This window comes from Mus pahari, chromosome 20, assembly GCF_900095145.1.
Source record: "Mus pahari chromosome 20, PAHARI_EIJ_v1.1, whole genome shotgun sequence".
Classification (NCBI taxonomy): Eukaryota; Metazoa; Chordata; class Mammalia; order Rodentia; family Muridae; genus Mus; species Mus pahari.
In genome coordinates, this window is record NC_034609.1 from 18,009,681 (window position 1) to 18,028,238 (window position 18,558).

At 45.9% G+C, this 18,558-nt stretch overlaps 1 protein-coding gene across 4 annotated transcripts in view; it reads left to right on the forward strand.

Moving 5' to 3' along the window:
* The window catches only part of Gnao1 (G protein subunit alpha o1), a 156,894-nt gene that overhangs the window by 1,088 nt on the left and 137,248 nt on the right, over positions 1–18,558 (forward strand). For all 4 annotated transcript variants that reach the window (XM_021220872.2, XM_029532350.1, XM_029532348.1 and 1 more), the window contains exon 2: positions 57–99. In XM_021220872.2, coding sequence (XP_021076531.1) covers positions 57–99 — 43 coding nt within the window. The remainder of the gene's footprint in view (positions 1–56; positions 100–18,558) is intronic.

Consider the following 18,558-nt stretch of genomic DNA (forward strand, 5'->3'; position numbering starts at 1 on the left):
CCCATTTCCATGAGCTGACACTCACCAGTTTTTCCCCCCTCTCTGTGTCCCAACAGGGGCTGGAGAATCAGGAAAAAGCACCATTGTGAAGCAGATGAAGTAAGTCCCTATGGCATTGGGATTTGTACTTTTATTAAGAATAATTTTATATCGTTTTTATTATCTTGCTCACCCATATTTGCTCTCCAGGCCTGGTTTTTAATTCGCGCACACACAGAAGAAACCCGGGGTTGCCTCCCCCTCCCCCACTCCCTACGTTGGTTCTGGGTCCCCCACCCCAACTCCTGGGGTCAGTGTTTGCGGGGAGGGAATGAGAGCGCCTCTAGTTGTATGAATGACAGTGTCCGCCATATTGATCAGAACATCACACTATTGGCGTGCTTATATGATCATAACTCTTGCTCGTGGAGTATTTCGTGTGTCGCTGCCTCCATTTCCGTCTCCTGCCTCATCCTCTTTCCCCTCCTCCTCCACCCCACCCCTCGAATCCCACTTCCCCCTGCTTCTCTTGAGGCAGTGATTTTGAACTTGACTAAAACATGGAGGGGACCCAGCCCTAGCAGATTGGGGTAGAGGATCAAGTGTTTGCTGTTCATGAGTTTGGTGCTGAATTCCTGGTGGCTGTGGCTTAGACCCCCCACCCCACCCCCCACCCCCAAAGAGAGCAAGGGTTAGGGGAGGGGGCGTGCACTGGGGAGAAAGGATGGGTTTTCCAAGCGGATGTGACAGACACAGCCTTATCCTAGGCAGAGGTGGAAGGGTCTGTGGGACTGAATGAAAGCCAGTCTCATCGGCCCTCCAGCTCTTCTCCTTCCTGGCCCTCCAGCCTTTGCTCTTCTGACACCCGCAGGTTCCAGTCACTGTGTAGCCTTTCTCGTTATAGTTACACCCTGCTTAGGCCAGGTTCCCGGTATTCTGCCTTCAATGCGGATTTCAGGCCCTACTTACCGCCGCCCCCTTTCTGCCTTAGATATCAGTTTCCCCTCCTAATTAACTGGGGGTGGATTTGAGTGATGGTTGAAAATTAAAACAAAATGGGATATTCCTTCCTTTCCACATTTCCCCACTAAGGAGCCTCGCCCGTCCTTCCTTCTCTTTGGCTTGCTCCTTGCCCCATCCACTCCACGGTTCCCGGTGAGCCTCCAGGCAAGCTCTGTCTGGGGAGGGGTGGCCGGCAGGGAACGGGTGCGTGCCTTCCGGGCCTCCTGGCCCTGTTTCCGTTGGCCTGTCAGTTCGGGACGGAGGAGTTCGTTAGGACCGTTTAGCGAGGATTCCATGTCGCTTTGCTGTGACACCTTCGTGCACACACAGCTCCTAATTAGAGGTTGCTGTGCCGTAAACAAAAATGATTATTTTTTCAACTTGACAGAATAGCCGAAGTAATTGCATCCCGTAGGAAAACAATGGAAAATAAAAGCCCCTTTCGAGGGAAGGTGGGTGGGAGACAAATCGTGCTTGCGGTTTCAAAACCAGGTTTCAAAACCAAGAAGCAAAAATTCTTGCATGTGTAACAGGCATGACAAGCGAGTTGCAGGCGGCGCCATGATGGTAGGGAGCAGCGATTAGAAGACAGTTTCTCCCATCTGCTTGGCATGTTCTTATTTGCGTTCGAGAGCTCCCGGGGGCTTTCTTCTCACAGGCCCCTTCGGCCAGCCTCACCCTTCTGAGCCACTAGTAATTTGGCCTGGGGTTTCTCTGGGGCTTGTGCAGCCCAAATGGATGGGGAGGCGGGGCCTGGGGAATTTCTCTTTGCAACAAGGTGCATGTTGCATCTGCCTGGAGCCCTCGCGTGTCGGGAAATGCAAACCGCGCTACCTCTTTCTCCTCAGGGACAGGTTTCGAAACTTCCCATGTCTGTAATCCACTGTGGCAGGCCGGGAGTCCGGTAGAAGCCTCGGCCTCCTGAGCCGCCGGGGTGAGGTTTCAGGCGTTGTAAGTGGTGGACAGCGCCCAGCCGAGGCTGGAAAAGTCGATGGGGCTGAGCTCGGCGGTGCTCGGCTCCGCTCGGCCTGGCCTGGGAGCGGGGCTCGGAGGATCTCGACAGTGTTCGGAGCACAGTCGGGGTCCAAGCGGAGAGGGACGAGCGACTTCGGCGGCTTCGGAAAGGCCCCGAAGACATTCGGAAACCCTCGGCGAGAGGAGGGCAAAGGAGGTGGAATTGGGGGTGTGGAAGGGGATGGCAAAGAAACTTTGCATCCACCAAAGCAGCTTGCTACCTGCTCTTCCTGAACATGCCTCATAAATTAGGTTGATTTAATAAGAGGTTTAAAAATACGTATCGAGTCCCCAAAAGGGCAACTTGCCTTTTTTATTCAAAGAAAGCTTAGCTCTCTGAGGAGATCAGTGTGCCACTTTAGAATGGAAATTCCTGATTTAGTCCTGGGGCATGAAATCTTAAAGGAAGACTTAGGAGATGTTGTGAAGAAAGTCCTGTGTGTCTTACTTATATTGGGTTGGACTGAGGAAGATGGGGTGAAGTATCCGATGTTTGTTTCGATTAAATCGGAAATCAGAACATTTTTCTCTTTTCCTGCATTTCTTCCTTTCTCTATTCCCACAAACACCTTTTCTGTGAAGAACTGCCTGTCAAAACTGAGATTTTTGTAATTGATTTTTGTTTGTTTGTTTGTTTCCCTTTAAGAACAAAATGCACCAGATCTCTTTAGGAAATCGGCTAGGTTTGATCAGAATGTCCACCAGAAATGGGTGTGAGCAGGCCAGTTTTGCCACAAAAGACCCAGCTGACCTGCCCTCCTGAGGCGTTCATGAATGGCAGTTTTTCCTATGAGCTGGGCTTGAAATAAATCAGATCAGGGCCTCGTGCCAAGCTGAATGCAGGACTTGTTTTATTAACCACAAAATGTGAGGTTGGTGTCACTGTATCCCGGTGACAGATTCTTTGGAGTCTTCACTTTCAGAGATGGGTTTTGAGATCACCACTTGAGTGAGAGTCATTTGTAGCCGGGGAAGATTGTACTTTCTGGGTGGGGCCAGCCCAGAAAGCCTCGGTAGCATTTGCAGAAAGCAATTTCCTGTTTCCTTGTGCAATATGATTGGTGACGAGCCCGTCAGGCCATATGTGTAAGTTAATTCAGATGCTGTGTTATTTCACCTAGGCGGATGAAATTAGATGGTTACAGAGTCTGCCGTAGGTGACACCCTGTGAGGAGCCAGGGATTTCTAGTGGGGATTGGACCTAGTAGCACAGCCCTTTTGGTTGAAATGAAGAATATTGATATTCAAATGTTATCAGATCCTTTGCCATCAGCGTTTTCAGAAAGCAAGAGCTGCTTCAGTCGGCTTGTGTCCTCATCCAGGTTGTGGTCTGTTGCTTATGAGGAGGAATCAGAATATGTGTCCGTAGCAGCTGAGATGAAGCCATTAGGGACTGGCAGGCAGAGATGCTGCTTAGAACAGGGCGTTATTACCCACGTCAGCCCAGGACCATTACAGAGACAAACCTTTGGAATTTTTCTGCTCAATACCATACAATACATAAGAGGGAGTTTGCATCAATTTTCAGAAGCCTAATTTTCAAGAGTTTAAAATCTTTTGTAGTGTGTGTGTGTGTGCGTGTGTGCGTATGTGTGTGTGTGTGTGTGTGTGTGTGTGTGAGTGTGTGTGGAAGACAACTCTATGGAGTCTGTTCTTTCTTCCTCCTACCTTTGCATGGGTTCGGAGATGGAACTCAAATTGCAGCCTTGTGACAAAGTGCCTTTCTCCACTGAGTTATCTCGCTGGTGCTGCCTTTACCTTCATTTTCTCTCTCTCTCTTGCGTGTGTGCATTTGTGAATTAGCGTTTGGAAGGTCTCTGTCATGCAATACAAAACATTTAAGTTCTGAGACATGAACGGTGATGATTGAAGTAATGCAAGTAGTTTCACATGTCCTATGAGTAAGGGTGGCTCCTTTTCTCTGCGTGGCACTTTGCTTGTATTTAGGGGCCTGAGACCTCACGTGGGATATAACCTCATCATTTTTTCAGTAATTAGGGATGCTTTTACACAGACTAATAAAAATTTTAAGGCGAGTATAAGTTTTATTGGATTTCTGAACCCTTGCAAAGAAACATCTTGGAATTATATTTTATGATGCGTAGAATCAATAGAGTGTCACTTTAACTGACCTTCCACTTCTGAATACTGGGTGACAGATGCTTGGACGTGGCGCTGTAAAATGACCACTGGAGTTGTTCTGAACATTATAATTTGCATTGACACGAGGTGCTCCATTTGCTGGGGTACTCACCACACATTCTCTAGAGCGTTAGGTTTTCGTTTTGTTTTTCAGTAAGCAGGGTTTAAAGTTTGCAGAAAGCCTTGGCGTGCTGCCTAGTAGGCTTCACCTGGATAGGCAGAATGAAATGGAACACTCATTTCTGGAGTACAATTTTTTAAAAAAATTTAAGAATTTGCCTATTGAAGGTATCGCTGTTCATACAAACATCCCAGCCCTTACAATTGAGGCTTTAGCATACCACTCTGTCAGAGAAGGTGGTGGTTTTGAAAGGTCATTGTCTGCCAAAATGATGGCGGTTTCCTCCTCCCAGCCGACCTTGACTTTATAACTGGGTGTCAAGACCATTTGTTTGGCTTCAAGCCTGTGGTGCTTTCAGCATCTAGTGAGTGACAGGCATTAACAGAGGGGGGAGGTGACAACTTGCAACCATTACTTTGTGCAAATACAGCCATCTGAAAGGGCATTTCCTACCCTCGCCCAAAGATCTCTCAGTGACAGTGGCAGTCCACCAAGAGCTGCTCTTCAAGATGGTGGGCTTGCTGTTTCTGGAGTCACTTTGCTGGCTGCCCTCCCTCCCCACTTGTGTCTCTACATTTATTCAAGTAGATATACCTTGCTCACCGGAGACAGTGTGAGTGTGAACAGAATGTCAGACCCAGTAGCAGCAGAGGAGTCCTCCCTCGCTGATGGATGGTGCTCTCTCCCTTCTTGCTGTTCACTGAGGTGTGAATGCCAGGAGAGCAGCCAGCAATCCACCAGATCCCATCAAGAATTGACTGTGCAGTCCTTGAGCCTCAGTGGATTCTGAGATGGAACCTGTGTGCTTGTGGAAAGGTCTGTGGTCATTGGATTAAGTAGGTGAAGCTTTTATGCGGACTGAGAAGGCTGAATAGGAACCCAGCATTTCTTCCCCCATGCTTGGGAAGCCAGATCAGTGCTCAGGAGCTGGCTTGCTTCTTTTAATGCCAGGGGTGCCTAGATTCTCTTGTGCATCTTAGGAGGCCATGTCTGTTAGAGTTAGGCCAAGATCACTGGTGGTTTCAGCTGCTTACCCTACACTTTGTCAGTTACCTCTGGAGATCTGAGCAGAGTAGAACCTACCTTCCTGACATGTGACATGTGAATGCATTAATGTGGGTGTGAGCACTTGATCTCCCTGTATGCCAGGATGTGTTCAGTTAGACCAATGCTTCTCAGCCTTCTTTAATGCTGTGACCCTTTAATACAGTTCCTCATGTTGAGGTGACCCCCCCCCCAGGTATGCAATTATTTTCATTGCTACTTCATAAGTGTAATTTTGCTACTGTTATGAATAATAATATAAATATTTTTAGAAATAGAGGATTGCCAAAGGGGTTGAAGCCCACAGGTTGAGAACCTCTGGAGTTCATCTTAATCTGAAAAGCGACCAGCAAGCCCACGATAGGATATGGTTCCATGCTGAAAATCATTTGGGCAGAGTTACCCCCCTAAATCTGACACTAGAAAAGAACAAGTTTTAACTCTGAAAAAAAAAGTATATATGTATGTGTGCTCATGCACATAACTGCATGGGCTTAAAATCAGGTGCATGTTTGTTGATTGCATTACAGAAGGTCTTAAGGTGCTCAGATGAACTATATTCCAGGAATTTGTTTAAACTTATATACCATTTGTATTTTTATCGCATTTTTCTCATTATGCCACTTAGCCCTGGTGGAAAGGACATTGTTGAACAATCAGCAGTTAGTAGATGGGGCAAGAGGAGAAACAGTGGTAGCCTGACTGGCCTGAGCAAATAGATGGCTCACTTAGAGAAGCCAATTGGCATGCTTCTCTGGAATAGAAAGATGTTGAGAACATTATTCTGCAACCAGGCTGCTGGCCTTAAAATATCAAGTCTACTACCAGATATGTGAGACTAGTTCTATACATCGTGGCATCTCTGCTTTCTTGCCTATTAGACAGGGCTGATAATCAGAGCAACTATTCAAAGTTGGCATAAGAATGAAATGAGTTAGCATAGGAAATAGAATTATAACTGTGCCAGGAACATAAAAATCATTATACAAAGGTTAGTTCCATTTTTATTCCTTTGATTGATTAGCAGGAGTTTATTTCCCCTATGCAGTTCTCTTGGAAGTATGGACTTGGCTGACCTCTGAACCATAGATGAGGGACAGTGGTTCACACTCTGCTCATGGCCTCTTCCCCTTGCCTACTCTGCAGCACCAGTTATATAACAAATCATGTCGTCAGAACTGAGGTGACATTTTTGATGGCGCAGCTGCTTCAGCCCAAGAGACTGGGGTGATGTTACAGAGTGGGAAAGAGCACTGAACCCAGGGTACAGACTGGCACCCCTGCTCCTGCTAGTGAGAGCAGCTTCTTGAAAGAGTTGGATCAAGTGTGCCCAAGTCCCTTAATGGGCTATGAAACCAGGAGTGTAGCCCAATCCCTCCCCTCTCTCTTTCACTCTCTTTACCCCTCTCCCTTTTATCCCCTCCCCCACTCAGTAGCATCTTGCAATACTACAGATAAAAGCATCCATTATGGTTCTATGGTGAGAGGGCTTGAGATACCCATGAAAGTTCTTTTAAGGGTCACATAACTATACAATAGAACCTGGACCATAAAGCCTGCCAGCCAGCAAAGCCACAGTACTGAGAAGCCTTCTGACAAAAACATGTCTAGCTGAACTTTTCATGGAGAAATGGTTCCCAAACCAAAAAGTCCTGCTAGTGTGAAACATAATGTCACTGGTAGGAGAAAGAACCAGAGAGAAGTGGTTTGTAGCTTCTGAGGCAACCCTGCCATTCAGTATGGATGGATACATGTACAGGAACATGTCTGGATTCAGATGCCAAAGAGCCAGGGAATCAGGATAGGGAAGTGTGTTGTAATCTTTACTCATTCGCTGGTTGACTCTGGGCAGACCATTTAGACCTTCTTGGCCCTGGGTGGTTTGTCTCTTACCTGGTGGATGGCTTTCACTGTGAAATTTCTCTAGTGTCTTTTCTAGCTCTAAGGCAACAGTAAATGCAAAGAGAAACCTGGAAGCTGGAAATGCAGGAGGGAGAGTGGGAGTATCTGCCACCCACAGCTTTTCTCTGCTGAGCTGTCTTTAGTTCTAATATTCTTCACTGAGAAGAGGAAAAATATTGTGCTTTTCATAGCACCAAAAAAATTAAGGTAAAATAAAATCCTGCAAGACTAATAGAATTTGCCCCTTGCTTTGTCAACTGTCTGAGAAGCAAGCAAAATGGAAACTGGAGGGTGATATACAAGAATGAGACTCCATGGCCAGGGATTTGCCCTGACTTTTGGGTTTGTCTTGGGTCACAGATAGGTTTTCTATAGAAGCCCGTTACGTGTAAGTCAGGAGAGGTGAGCATACACATATAAGCTCAGAGAAACACAGGGACCACTTCGTGGGATCAGCTCGGTCTCTATAGAAATGTTTAGAGCTATAGAGAAAGATTCTGTCTCAAAAGAAAAGGATGAAAGAGAGGAGGAACGGGAGAAAGAATGTTACTTATAAGAATACCTTCCCTGTAAAGTGGCCCAGGGTCATATTCGACTCCCACCCAGTGCATACCACACATTGTAAATTAATTAGATGTTAATGTAAGTTTGTTCCTTAGTAGTCTGGGTGTCCCTTCTTCATCAAGATGATTCCTCATTCTCACAGGCACTAGAAAACTGATGCAAAGAAACTGCTCACAGAATACTGACTGAAGAGAAGAACAAAAAGAAATAGGGTACATAGGAGTATGCCTCGTTATTTTGCATAAGTCAGAATAATATTGAATGCTTTTAGTGTCTATGGATGTTCAATCTGTTATCTACATTTGTGGTTTCACAACAGTTCATGAGGAAATAGCATTGGCAACGATCAGAGACATTAAAAAGTTTGCTCAAGGTCATGCAAGTTAGTGACAGTCTCTCAGACACTGATTTGTCTAATTCCAAGCCTGTCTCTTCCATTGCAACACCACACTAGTTCTTAATAGGTAACTACCACCAGTATGGACAATGGGGAACTGGAATCTGGGGTCTCAAATCCATCTATAAATTAGATGTCACCAGTTTTGACCAAGGTTGGTGACTGAGAGACTAGCACGGGCCCAATAGTGCTGCTATTCTTCGAAATGTAGTAGTGCTGGTGGTCCTCTTGTTATCATGTTGACTTGGACACCAGTAGTAGTTTTCCCTAGCAACCACCCCAAGAGCTCCTGTCTTTTCTATCCCTGCCTTTGAGGTGTGAGCCATGCTCCTGTGGCAGCAGAGAGAAGCTGCTTCTGAAAGCATTGGCTTTGACTCAAGGAGGTGGCCTACCAAAGACTGTGGGAAGACAGGAAGGAGATACAGCCACAAACTCAGCCACAAGCAAGAAGCCAGGGTGTCATGCACGTAGAGAGGAAAGTCTTAGTCCCTAGCCTTGAAGAACCGAGGGCTTCCTTGATGTCTGTGTATGCAGTGTGCGATGTGAAAACAGGGGGTGGCTTCTCAGGCAGGGAGATCAGAGAAGTCACCTGAGTAAAATGGCCCGTGGGACACAACTTCAGAACAAGTGGTAGTTAGCCTGGTGGGAAAAGGGAAAGCCAGCAGAGGACCAGAATGTACAGAGGCTGGATATGTCACCCAGAAGATGTTAGGGAACGGGTAATTCTCTCTCTGACTGGGGCAGTCTGTGAAAGAAATGTTATAAAACGAGGGAGGAGAGGTGAGGTGGACACCGAATCATGGAAGATCTAATGTGCTGTGCTAACAACTTGATTTTATTCTGAAGATACCAAACTGTCACCAAAAGGAAATGGGTGGCAGTCAGTGCATTCCAGTCTGGGAGAGCAGACAGAAAGTCACTTGTATAATCCAGGCAGGAAACCGTTTGGAACTAAGTTAAGCAGGAGTGGGGCAGGTGGGGGAGGGGCAGGAAGCATGCATATTTGGACAATGAGGTGATTAAACTTGCCTGAAGATTGGTTGAAAGATGGATTGAGGAAGAGATCAATTTTTGACAATATTGACAAGAATGTGTCCAGGATTCCTGGTTGGGGTCTCTGATGGGTGTTTATTCCCTTAGCTAAGAGGAAGAAAGAGGGAAGGTGTAGGGAGAGAAAGATGGCAGCATGAGCAGTGAGTACTATGGGAATTGATTACTTCAGCAGGCCAAGTGAGCTGGGCAGAAAGGCATGCACACATCCTCACAGAGAGCTCCCCAAATAATAACTTCAAAAGAATGGCCTGAGATGGAGAGGGAAAGGGACCCCAAGGCAGAACAACATCATGAAAATAAAGGCAGGGGCCATTGAGGATGGGTCAGATAGTCCCAGTGGAGGAGACAGTGAAGGCTGGCAAGTATCCATTGAGTGTGGCAAGTCGGTGATTTGAACAAGAACATTCTCAGTGGTGTGGAGGGAGAAAAGCCAAACTGTAGTAGGAGTTAGGTATGTGGGTCTGAAGAACGCAGTAGGGTCATGAATGGAGACCTACTTACCTCCTTCATCAGCCTTGGAAGGGAGGAGATAGATGAAGGTGAGGAGTGAGGCAGAGGGGTGGGGCCTGAGGAGGGCCTGATTCTTTTCATTCTCTTGGCTAACATGGGAAGGCTTAGGTTCCTTGTAAGGCTGGGTGTGTGTGGGGGGGGGGGGCTCAATGGAAGCAGAAATTAAAGGCACAGAAAGGAGGGGCTGAGGGGAGGAGCAGAGCCCCCCATCCCCCGCCGGCCCCCAGTTCCCAAGGATGCACAGCTTGTGCTGGACGGGGCCACACCATGCTTCCTGCTTCTGATGGGACCTTTAAGAACTGAGAGTGTGTGGAGGAGCAGGGGGTAGGGGACACCTCCACCTTCCCATTTCTTTTCCTCTCTGAAGTGGGGAAGAAAGCTGTGTTCGCTTACTGGGACTGCAGGGACTTGTCTCCTCTATTCTGTTCAAACCATTTAGCCATTCACATATCTAGTACTTACCTACTTCCTGTTCTGTGCTAGGTATGGCTTTGCATGCTTAGAGATTCAGTGGTGAACTGGGCACGTCTCCAGGACATCAAGCAGTCTCCGTGTGAGCTTAGTAATAACAGACTTGAGTTTTCGTTGTTGTCGTTTTGTTCTGTTTTTGAGTCACACCTTTGGAACAGATCTTGGGCTAATTGCAGAAGGCTCCAGTCCCTATTCTCAGAGAGCCGGAGATAGCCAGAGACATGAAGGTGGTGAGAGGCAGCAATGCCAGGTTTAATTTGGGTGGGAGCCTGGGTTGAATTGGGATGGGGCCGATTGGAGAAATGAAAGTTCAGTAGATACCTCTTACTGGCTGCAGGCCAGTAGTGGAACCGGTTGTCACTGCTGCTCAGATATAGAAGTGACTCAGGCTTCCCCAAGGGTAGTGACCCTAGGGGTGGACATGTGACTTAAGCCAGGCCTTTCTTTGGGATTTGTATGAAAAAGAAGCTGTTCAGTTGTACCCAGTGGTGAGCAAAGAGGGTGGAAACCTGGAGCTATCTGAGGCCAGGTTTGCACATCTCTGTTGTCCCCTACAGAGAGAAGCTTGCTTAGAGGGAGGCAGATGGGGGCTTTGAGAGTTTGGGAGACAGGGATCGGGGATAAGAGACATCTGATGGTCCTACTGCAATCTAGGAAGCTGAGAGACAAATCAGATCCTGCCTTTTCTTCTAACTGACTTGACAACTAGTTTTTCGTTGTTGTTTTAATGTGGTACTGAGGATTGAACTCGGGGCCTTTCACATCCTCCTGTGCAAGTACTTCTACCACTGAGTTGCTATCACAACGTTTAAACTGGGCTTCTGTCCCTTATAGCCATAATCATCCCACAGAAGGGGAAGAGCTTGCAAAAAGGCCTAAGAATAAGTACTAGATAAAGCACAGATGGGCCCTCATGTAGTAGACAGTTTTGTATATGGCGAGATTGGGGACTTTAGGGAGTATGACAAGTGACTGGAAAGGAGGAATAAGACTGGCTTGTAGGTTCTCCTGCTCATTAGGTACAGAGGTAAAGAGAAGAGATTCTTGCAGGCAGACTAGTGTCTGGTAGGACTTAGGGCTGAGAACATCCTGATGTGAGTCTGTGGCGGCACTTATACCAAACCAGCAGGTTAGAAAGCAGAGTAGCAGGAAGCGTCAAGGCTCGGGAGAGGAACCAGGTCAAGCCATGAGCAGGCATCTTGGGTTCTTGAGCGTCAGTTTCTGAAAATGCTGAGCAATGGGTTTGGGAGGAACTTCTTTAGCTTAGAGAAGGGGTCTGGTAGGATCTTGGGAGTACATGTCATTTCCTGGGGTACTTATGGACAGGAGGAATCCACAAGGGGGACGTGAGCCAGGGCACCTACCTGCATGGACCCCTATGGGAAGCTCCACCTAGCAACAGGGCCAAGAGGTCAGAAGCCCTGGAGGAAGCTGAGTGTGCCAGGGAAGGAATGGGCATCTGGAAGGCATGAGAAATGAGGAAAGGCTCAGTGTTCTGTGACTCAAACTACTGACTTCAGAAAGAGCAGTTTGAGTGGAGGAAAGGAACAGGGGACAAACTGAAGAAAAGCTCAGTGGCAGAAAGAAATCTGGACTAAGAGTCAAAACACTCAAGTCCCTGTGGCCCTGGCAAGTTCCCTAATTTCTCAAGGTCTCAGCATTCTGCATGTAACTTGTGGAACCTATACTGATCTGTTAAGTGTCTGGTTCAGTCTTCAGATCATAATTTAAACCCTGCGATTCAGCAAAACGGATGCTCTCCCAGTAAGGATTTCCTCTTTCTCCCATGGCCATTTCCAGCTGGCGTATCAAGTATAACAAAATGAACCTTTCAAGTCCCTAGTGCTAAGGGGGAGACTGGGATGTCAGGGAGTTGTGGGCACACACACCTGTTGATCCACGTGTTCTCTGCCCGGAGGATGTGAAGATGTGTTGCATACTGGCGGGGTTGCCAGAAGGACCAGTGCTGACTAGAAGACAAAGGCAAGACAACTTCTGGAGCCCCTGAGTGAATTTACACGGAGAGGAGGTAGGCTTGTCAGCCTGACATGCTGTGTGTTGAGCTCCGGCCAGGGCAGGTATAAACAAGCCTGGGAGCCCATGTCTTAGGAGGTCGACTAGCCTGAGGACACTGGAGGGCAGGGACAAGAAGCTCCTGATGTAACTTCACATTCCTCCACAGAACACCAGCTCCCATCAGTGGGGGGCATCTGGGGACAGGTAGTGGAATGACAGAAGGGAGAACTTAGTTCCGAGCCATCCCTTCTGCACTGCCTGCCCCATGTGAAGCTCTGTGGCTGTCTCTTCTTTGGATGTTTCCTTAGACCTGCAGCTATCAATGGGCCTCACTACTCTACCATTGGCACATGGGTGTTTACTTTACAAATATCAGTGACAGACCAGCTGCTTTTTGGCACTTTCTTCCCTCCCATGAATAGAGCTCAAGAGGATGGACAAACTTCTGTTATCAGAATGTGTCAGCGTTAGGGAAGGGACACAGTGAATAAATACAGAAAATTGGGTTATTTCCTAGAGTGGTGTGTGTCCCCCATGGAGGAAATTGGGGTTGAATAATGGGAAATCATTAGGGAGAGAAGGGATAAGAAAGCAAGCCCAAATGCAAAAGCCCTGAGACAGGAATCAGCAGAAGCCACACTAATGAGGCTGGACCACTGGGATAGAGGAGTGAAGCCTGGGAAAGCTGAAGGGGCTAAAAGGGCAGCAGTAGAACTTGGGTTTCATTATGAATGCCATGAGAGATGTGACTGTGTATTTAAAAGATCCCCATAGGGCTGGTGAGATGGCTCAGTGGCTAAAAGTACCTGCAGCCAAGTCAGAAAGCCTGAGTTCAATCCCAGAACTCAATGGTAGAAGGAGAGAACTGACCACCACTAGTGTATATATACATACACACTACACACATGTACACATACTATACTACACACACATACACACACATACTACACACATGCACACATACACACACGCACACACACTCTGGAGGTGGGGAGGATAAATGTAAAAATTAAATGTAAAAGCCTAAAAGATCCCTCTATGTTCAACAAAAGAGAAAACCAGGAAGATAGAAGTTACAGCATTTTGGTTTCGAGGGACTGGTGTGCGGGTTGAGGGGAGGAGTGGACTGTGTGGGTACACAGGAGCTTCTGTGGGAGGTGGAAATAGTCCATGCCTTAATTGTGCTCATAGTTATACAGCTGTGTATTCTTTCAAAAGGGTGGATTTACTCTGGGTTAATATACTTCAATAAACTTGTCTAGTAAAGTATACAGGATGCCATGTGTATATATAGGTGTATATATAGGTTATACCAGTAATCTCTGAACTCAGGGAGCTGAATCAGAAAGATGGCCAGTTGGAGGTCTGCCTGGCTTGTAGAGGGAGACTGTCTCAGAAGTAGGGATGAGGGGAAGGGGATAAGAGAAAGTGGAAGGTAAATATGACTAGGAGGTATTATATAAATTGATGAAACTGTCAAAGGATCATTTTAAACTACAATTTAAATTTAAAGTGAACCACAGTAAGCTTGGGCAGAACTGTCATGTCTACTGTGTGGAGAATGGTGACAGGGAAGCCCGGAGGGAGAGGCCACCAGGCAGATGGGCAGTTCCTTCATCCATGCCTTCTTACAGCTTAGACTGTATCGCATGCTGTGCTGGGGACTTCCTCACATCGGTTTATTGATGTGTGTTCCTAGTCTTCCTGTTTACACAGCTTTCCTTTACAACTATTGTATAGGCTCGAGTGGATGGAAGCCATCTGCCTCATGGGGCAGGCCCAAAGGACGTGCTTTACCACATCAGTGCCCTTACATCCAAGGGCTGCCTCCAAGTTCCTCAGCCCTTTGAGCCAGGTCTAGTCTAGCTGAACAGAGAGCATAGGTACACATGTCACAGTATCCCCACTGTATAGATAAAGAAGGCAAGGAGAAAAGAAATGCATACAGCAGCATCCAGAGTCATGAGCTGTGGTGATACGGAGTTTGCCCTTTGCATAGCCATCATCGTGGTGTGGGTGGGAAATTAATCAGTTTCTCCGAATCTTAATTTAATCATTGACAAGAGACAAAAACTGAACAATCCTTGCGAATACACTGTAAGGATTGAATGAGGCAATGCAGCTGAGAAAGGTTAGCAGGATAGCACATAGCTCAAGTTCCTCAAACTAGCTATTGGTATCACTTTATTTTAGTAACAAAATGGTTTCTTGTTAGACTAGTACATAACCACTGCTGTGCGCACAGTGGGGTCTGGATTTTGGATCTCGGGGTGTCTCCGGCCATGGGCCATGGCAGAGCTAACTCAGTTTAGTGTGTTCTTATTAGCAGTTGCTCAGTTCAGAGCTAAGGACTTGTACCAACCCAGATACTTAAACACACTATTAACTATGGAGCACTCACCATGGCGGGGCACTGTAGACAGATTACATTAGTGTCGATTCCACATCTGCCCCTTGTAGCAGAGCTGTTTTTATGGCTGGTGAGCTCTGTCACCACATGAAATGGAAGTCTCCCTGGTAGCTCCCACCAATGAAGACATCTGGGAAGACTCCCTGGAAGTAGTAACATTGAAACTATTTTTAGGGCTGCAGAGAAGTCTCAGTGGTTGCTCTTCCAGAGGCTCCGGGTTCAATTCCCAGCACCTGTGTAAACTAACAACTTCCTGGCGCTCCAGTTCCAGATCTGGCCTCTGCAGGCACTGCATTCACATACTATGCAAATATACATACAGGCAAAACACCTATACACATAAAGTGAAAATAAATAACTAAAAACAAGGAAAGAAACTGTCTTGCAAAGTTAATTAAGAGGCCTCAGCAATTAAAGCAGTGGCTGATCTTACAGGGAACCCAGGTTCGATTCCCAGCACCCACATGGTGGCTTACAACCATCTGTAACTCCTGTTCTAGAGGATCTGATACAATTTTCTGGCCTCTGTAGGCCCTAGGCTCACAAGTGGTGCACAGACACACATGCAGGCAAAATACCCTTACATATATATTTTTTTAAATTAAAGCATGCATATATATTTCTAATTTTTTTGTATTTTAAGACATCTTATTTTTAAATTATTCATATATGTGGAGTCCAGAAGAGAACATTGAATCTCCTGGAACTGGAGTGGTGGGCAGTTATGAGCCACTGATGTGAGTCCTAGGAATTGAACTCTGGTTCTCTCTGTTAAAAGCAGTTACATATTCTTAACTCCTAAGCCATCTCTCCAGCCCCATGTATATAATAACTGTTACATAAAACAGAATGCACACACAATGTAGTTTGCATCCGTTTCCGATGTTTTTGACAGGCAGTGCTTTAGTAATTATCAGTATGTGAAAAGGCAGGCTATTGCTGGTACCCAGGAATGTCTGTGACTGTCCCTTCCCAGTCATAGCTCCCTCCTCATCCTTGGGACCTTGGCTTTTCTGGCCGGTGCCTCCATCCTTTCTCTGGAGTTGATTCTAGTGTATGAAGCCTTTAATCAGACTGTCTAGTTTTTGCCTGAGTTTGACATCGTTGGAACTATACCATTAGATACCAAGTCTTATGATCTTTCTTTCAATGTTATGTTTTTAATATTTGCCCAAATTGGTATATATAGTTGGGATGTTCATTTTGATTGTTATATAATATTATTATATAACATACTGTATATTCATTTATTATTATGAATTTTAATATATTATGGAGCGCTCCGAAATATTTGTGAACATTCACAAAAATGTACTATATATTACATATTTCTTTGCTGTGTGGTATTTATTGTTATAAATCAGCCACGGCTATGCCATTTTTAAGTTTGAGCTGATTACAAAGAGTGCTGCTTTGAATACATTCATGTGAGTGAGTGACTGTGTGTGTGTGTGTGTGTGTGTGTGTGTGTGTGTTCATTCTGGGGCATGTGCATTTGTAAAGGGTTCTGATGTGGAATTGGTAGGGATTTTAACTGCCTTCCATGCAATGCTTTCCACACATGGTGGCAATAGTGTTTTCTGTCAGACTAGTGGAGGGACCCCTATTGTCAGCGGTTTCTGTTCTGCCAGCTTACAGGGCAGGGGTCTTCACTGTGCCTTTGCCTCCCGTGTTCTAGATGGGTTAGAAGCAGAACAGTTCTCATGGCCATTGAGCAGTCGTTCCCCGTCCTGCTGAGTGTCTTGTTCTCTTGCTGACTTGGCCCAGGTTCCAATCTCCTCGTTAGTTTGTAGGCACTCACCGTCCTGGTTCTGTGTCTGGTCCTGTCACAGTTCTGGGTCCCGCCCTCTTCCATAACTTGTCCTCTCACCCTGCTCATGGTGTGTCTGTGATAGAGACGTGTCCTCATTTTTAATGCAGCCATGTTTTCTTTCTCTTATAGCTACTGGTTTTTGTGTCCTAGTTAAGGTGCTTTTCTTTCAAGGTGACAAATGCTGCCCTCCTTTTTTGTCACTCTCTTCAACACACTTTGAGGCTTTTCCCCTTCCTATGGAGCTGTTTGATTTGCCTGTGTGCGCTCTGTGATAGGGTCCAGTTTTGTCCCTCCCTTACTCCAGCATCAGTCATGGAGAAGGCCATTCTTCATGTCACGTCTTGTGAGATTCTCTGTGCTGTGAATGATGTATTTATACATGGGGGAGGGGGGTTCTTGGCTGATTTTATTCTTAATCCATCACCATAAAGTGTCTCATATTTGATTTAGCAAATCTCCATACCTTGTTCCTTTTTTGTGTGCACAGGCTATTGGCCCTTTGAGTACAAATGCTAGAATTTTTATATACAATGTGTGCATGTGCACACACACAACTTTCTTGTGACTTTGATTCTTTGAATTCTCTAATCTGTTTGATTAGAACTGATGTCTTGAAATGTCTAGAGTCTTTCTAATCCATGAGTATGTCACTTGGAGTTACGGCTCACCAGCAGGTTTGCACTTGGTGTGCATCCTTGAGTGTAGACAAATGTGTAATGGCATGTATGTCTCATTATAATAGCATAACTAGAATTTCCACTGTCCTAAATGTTCCTGTGCTCCCTCTATTACTAATTCCTCTTTCTCTAAGCCCTGGCAAGCACTGGTCTTTTTACTGTGCTCATAGCTTGCTGTCCTGAAAGTTGTAGAGTTATAAGCACGTGGGAATTGTGGCCTTTGCAGACTGACTTCATTCCAGTTTCCTTCATCTCTTCTCATGCTTTAGAAGTCCGCTTACTGTTAGTGCTGAACAAGATTCCATTATCTGAATTACCATAGATTTCTGCTTTTTATTCTTTTATGTACATGGTTGGGAGTCTTCATTGCTTCCAAATTTTGACGATTATTTTTATAGAGCAGCTATTAGCTGCTGTATATTTCCAAGTGCAGGTTTTATGGGAGACATGTTTTAAGCTTTTATCTGTTTGTTTGTTTATTTGTTTTGGGTTTTTTTGGTAAATACCAAAGAACACAATTACTTGGATCAAGTTTTAAAAAGACAAAAACAAAAACAAAAAAACCAACAACAACAACAAAAACCCAGTTACCACTAAATTATCCCAGAGTGAGTATGCACGTCATGTCCCCACCAATAAAGCATGAGAGTTCCTGTTGCTCTATGACCTTCCCAGTATTTGGTGTTGTCAGTGTTGTGGATTTTCAGATTTGTGTGTAGTGGTTCCTCAGTAATGTTAATTCCCTAATGACGTGATATTGGGCACCTTTCTATTGACTCATTTGCTGTCTCTGTGTCTCCTCTAGCAAGGTGTCTTTTGCTCATTTTAAAAGCAAGTTGTTACTGTTCATATTGTTGAGTCTTCAGGATTAGTATAGTTTGGAGCCAGAAAGATGGCTTGGCAGTTAAGAGTACTCAGAGAAGAGCAAAACTTAGTTTCCAGCACTGCTTGTTGGTAACTCCAACTTCAGGAGTTCTGACACCCTCTTCTAGAGAAAGGTCTTGATATTCAGAAAAGTTATCCAGACCTTACTCAGGATCACGCCTTGGCTGGTGATTAGAGAACTAGGGCTGCAGGAGACCCAGACCCGTGTGCCCTGCCGTGTGTTCCCTGGCATGTGTGCCCCACACATGTGTGTGCGCCACATGTGTGTGCGGCATATGACTACATATCATTCATCTTGGAGTTCAGATACTCGGTGAAACCCCTTTACCTCCTGTTTTCTCCTAATGTCTCACAAGGCCTTCCTTGGCTACTGGCAGGTCTTCTGCTGCCTCTTAAAAAGCTGTGTCTACAGATCCAGGTTTCTGCCGCCTGGTTACTGTCAGCTCTTGGTTGAATTCCTGCCCTGAGTTCCTGCCCTCTCCACAATATTCCCTCCCCACAGAGGAAGTCAGTTACCAACTTGTTGGGTTCTAAGAACCAAATTAGGAGTTACCTCGG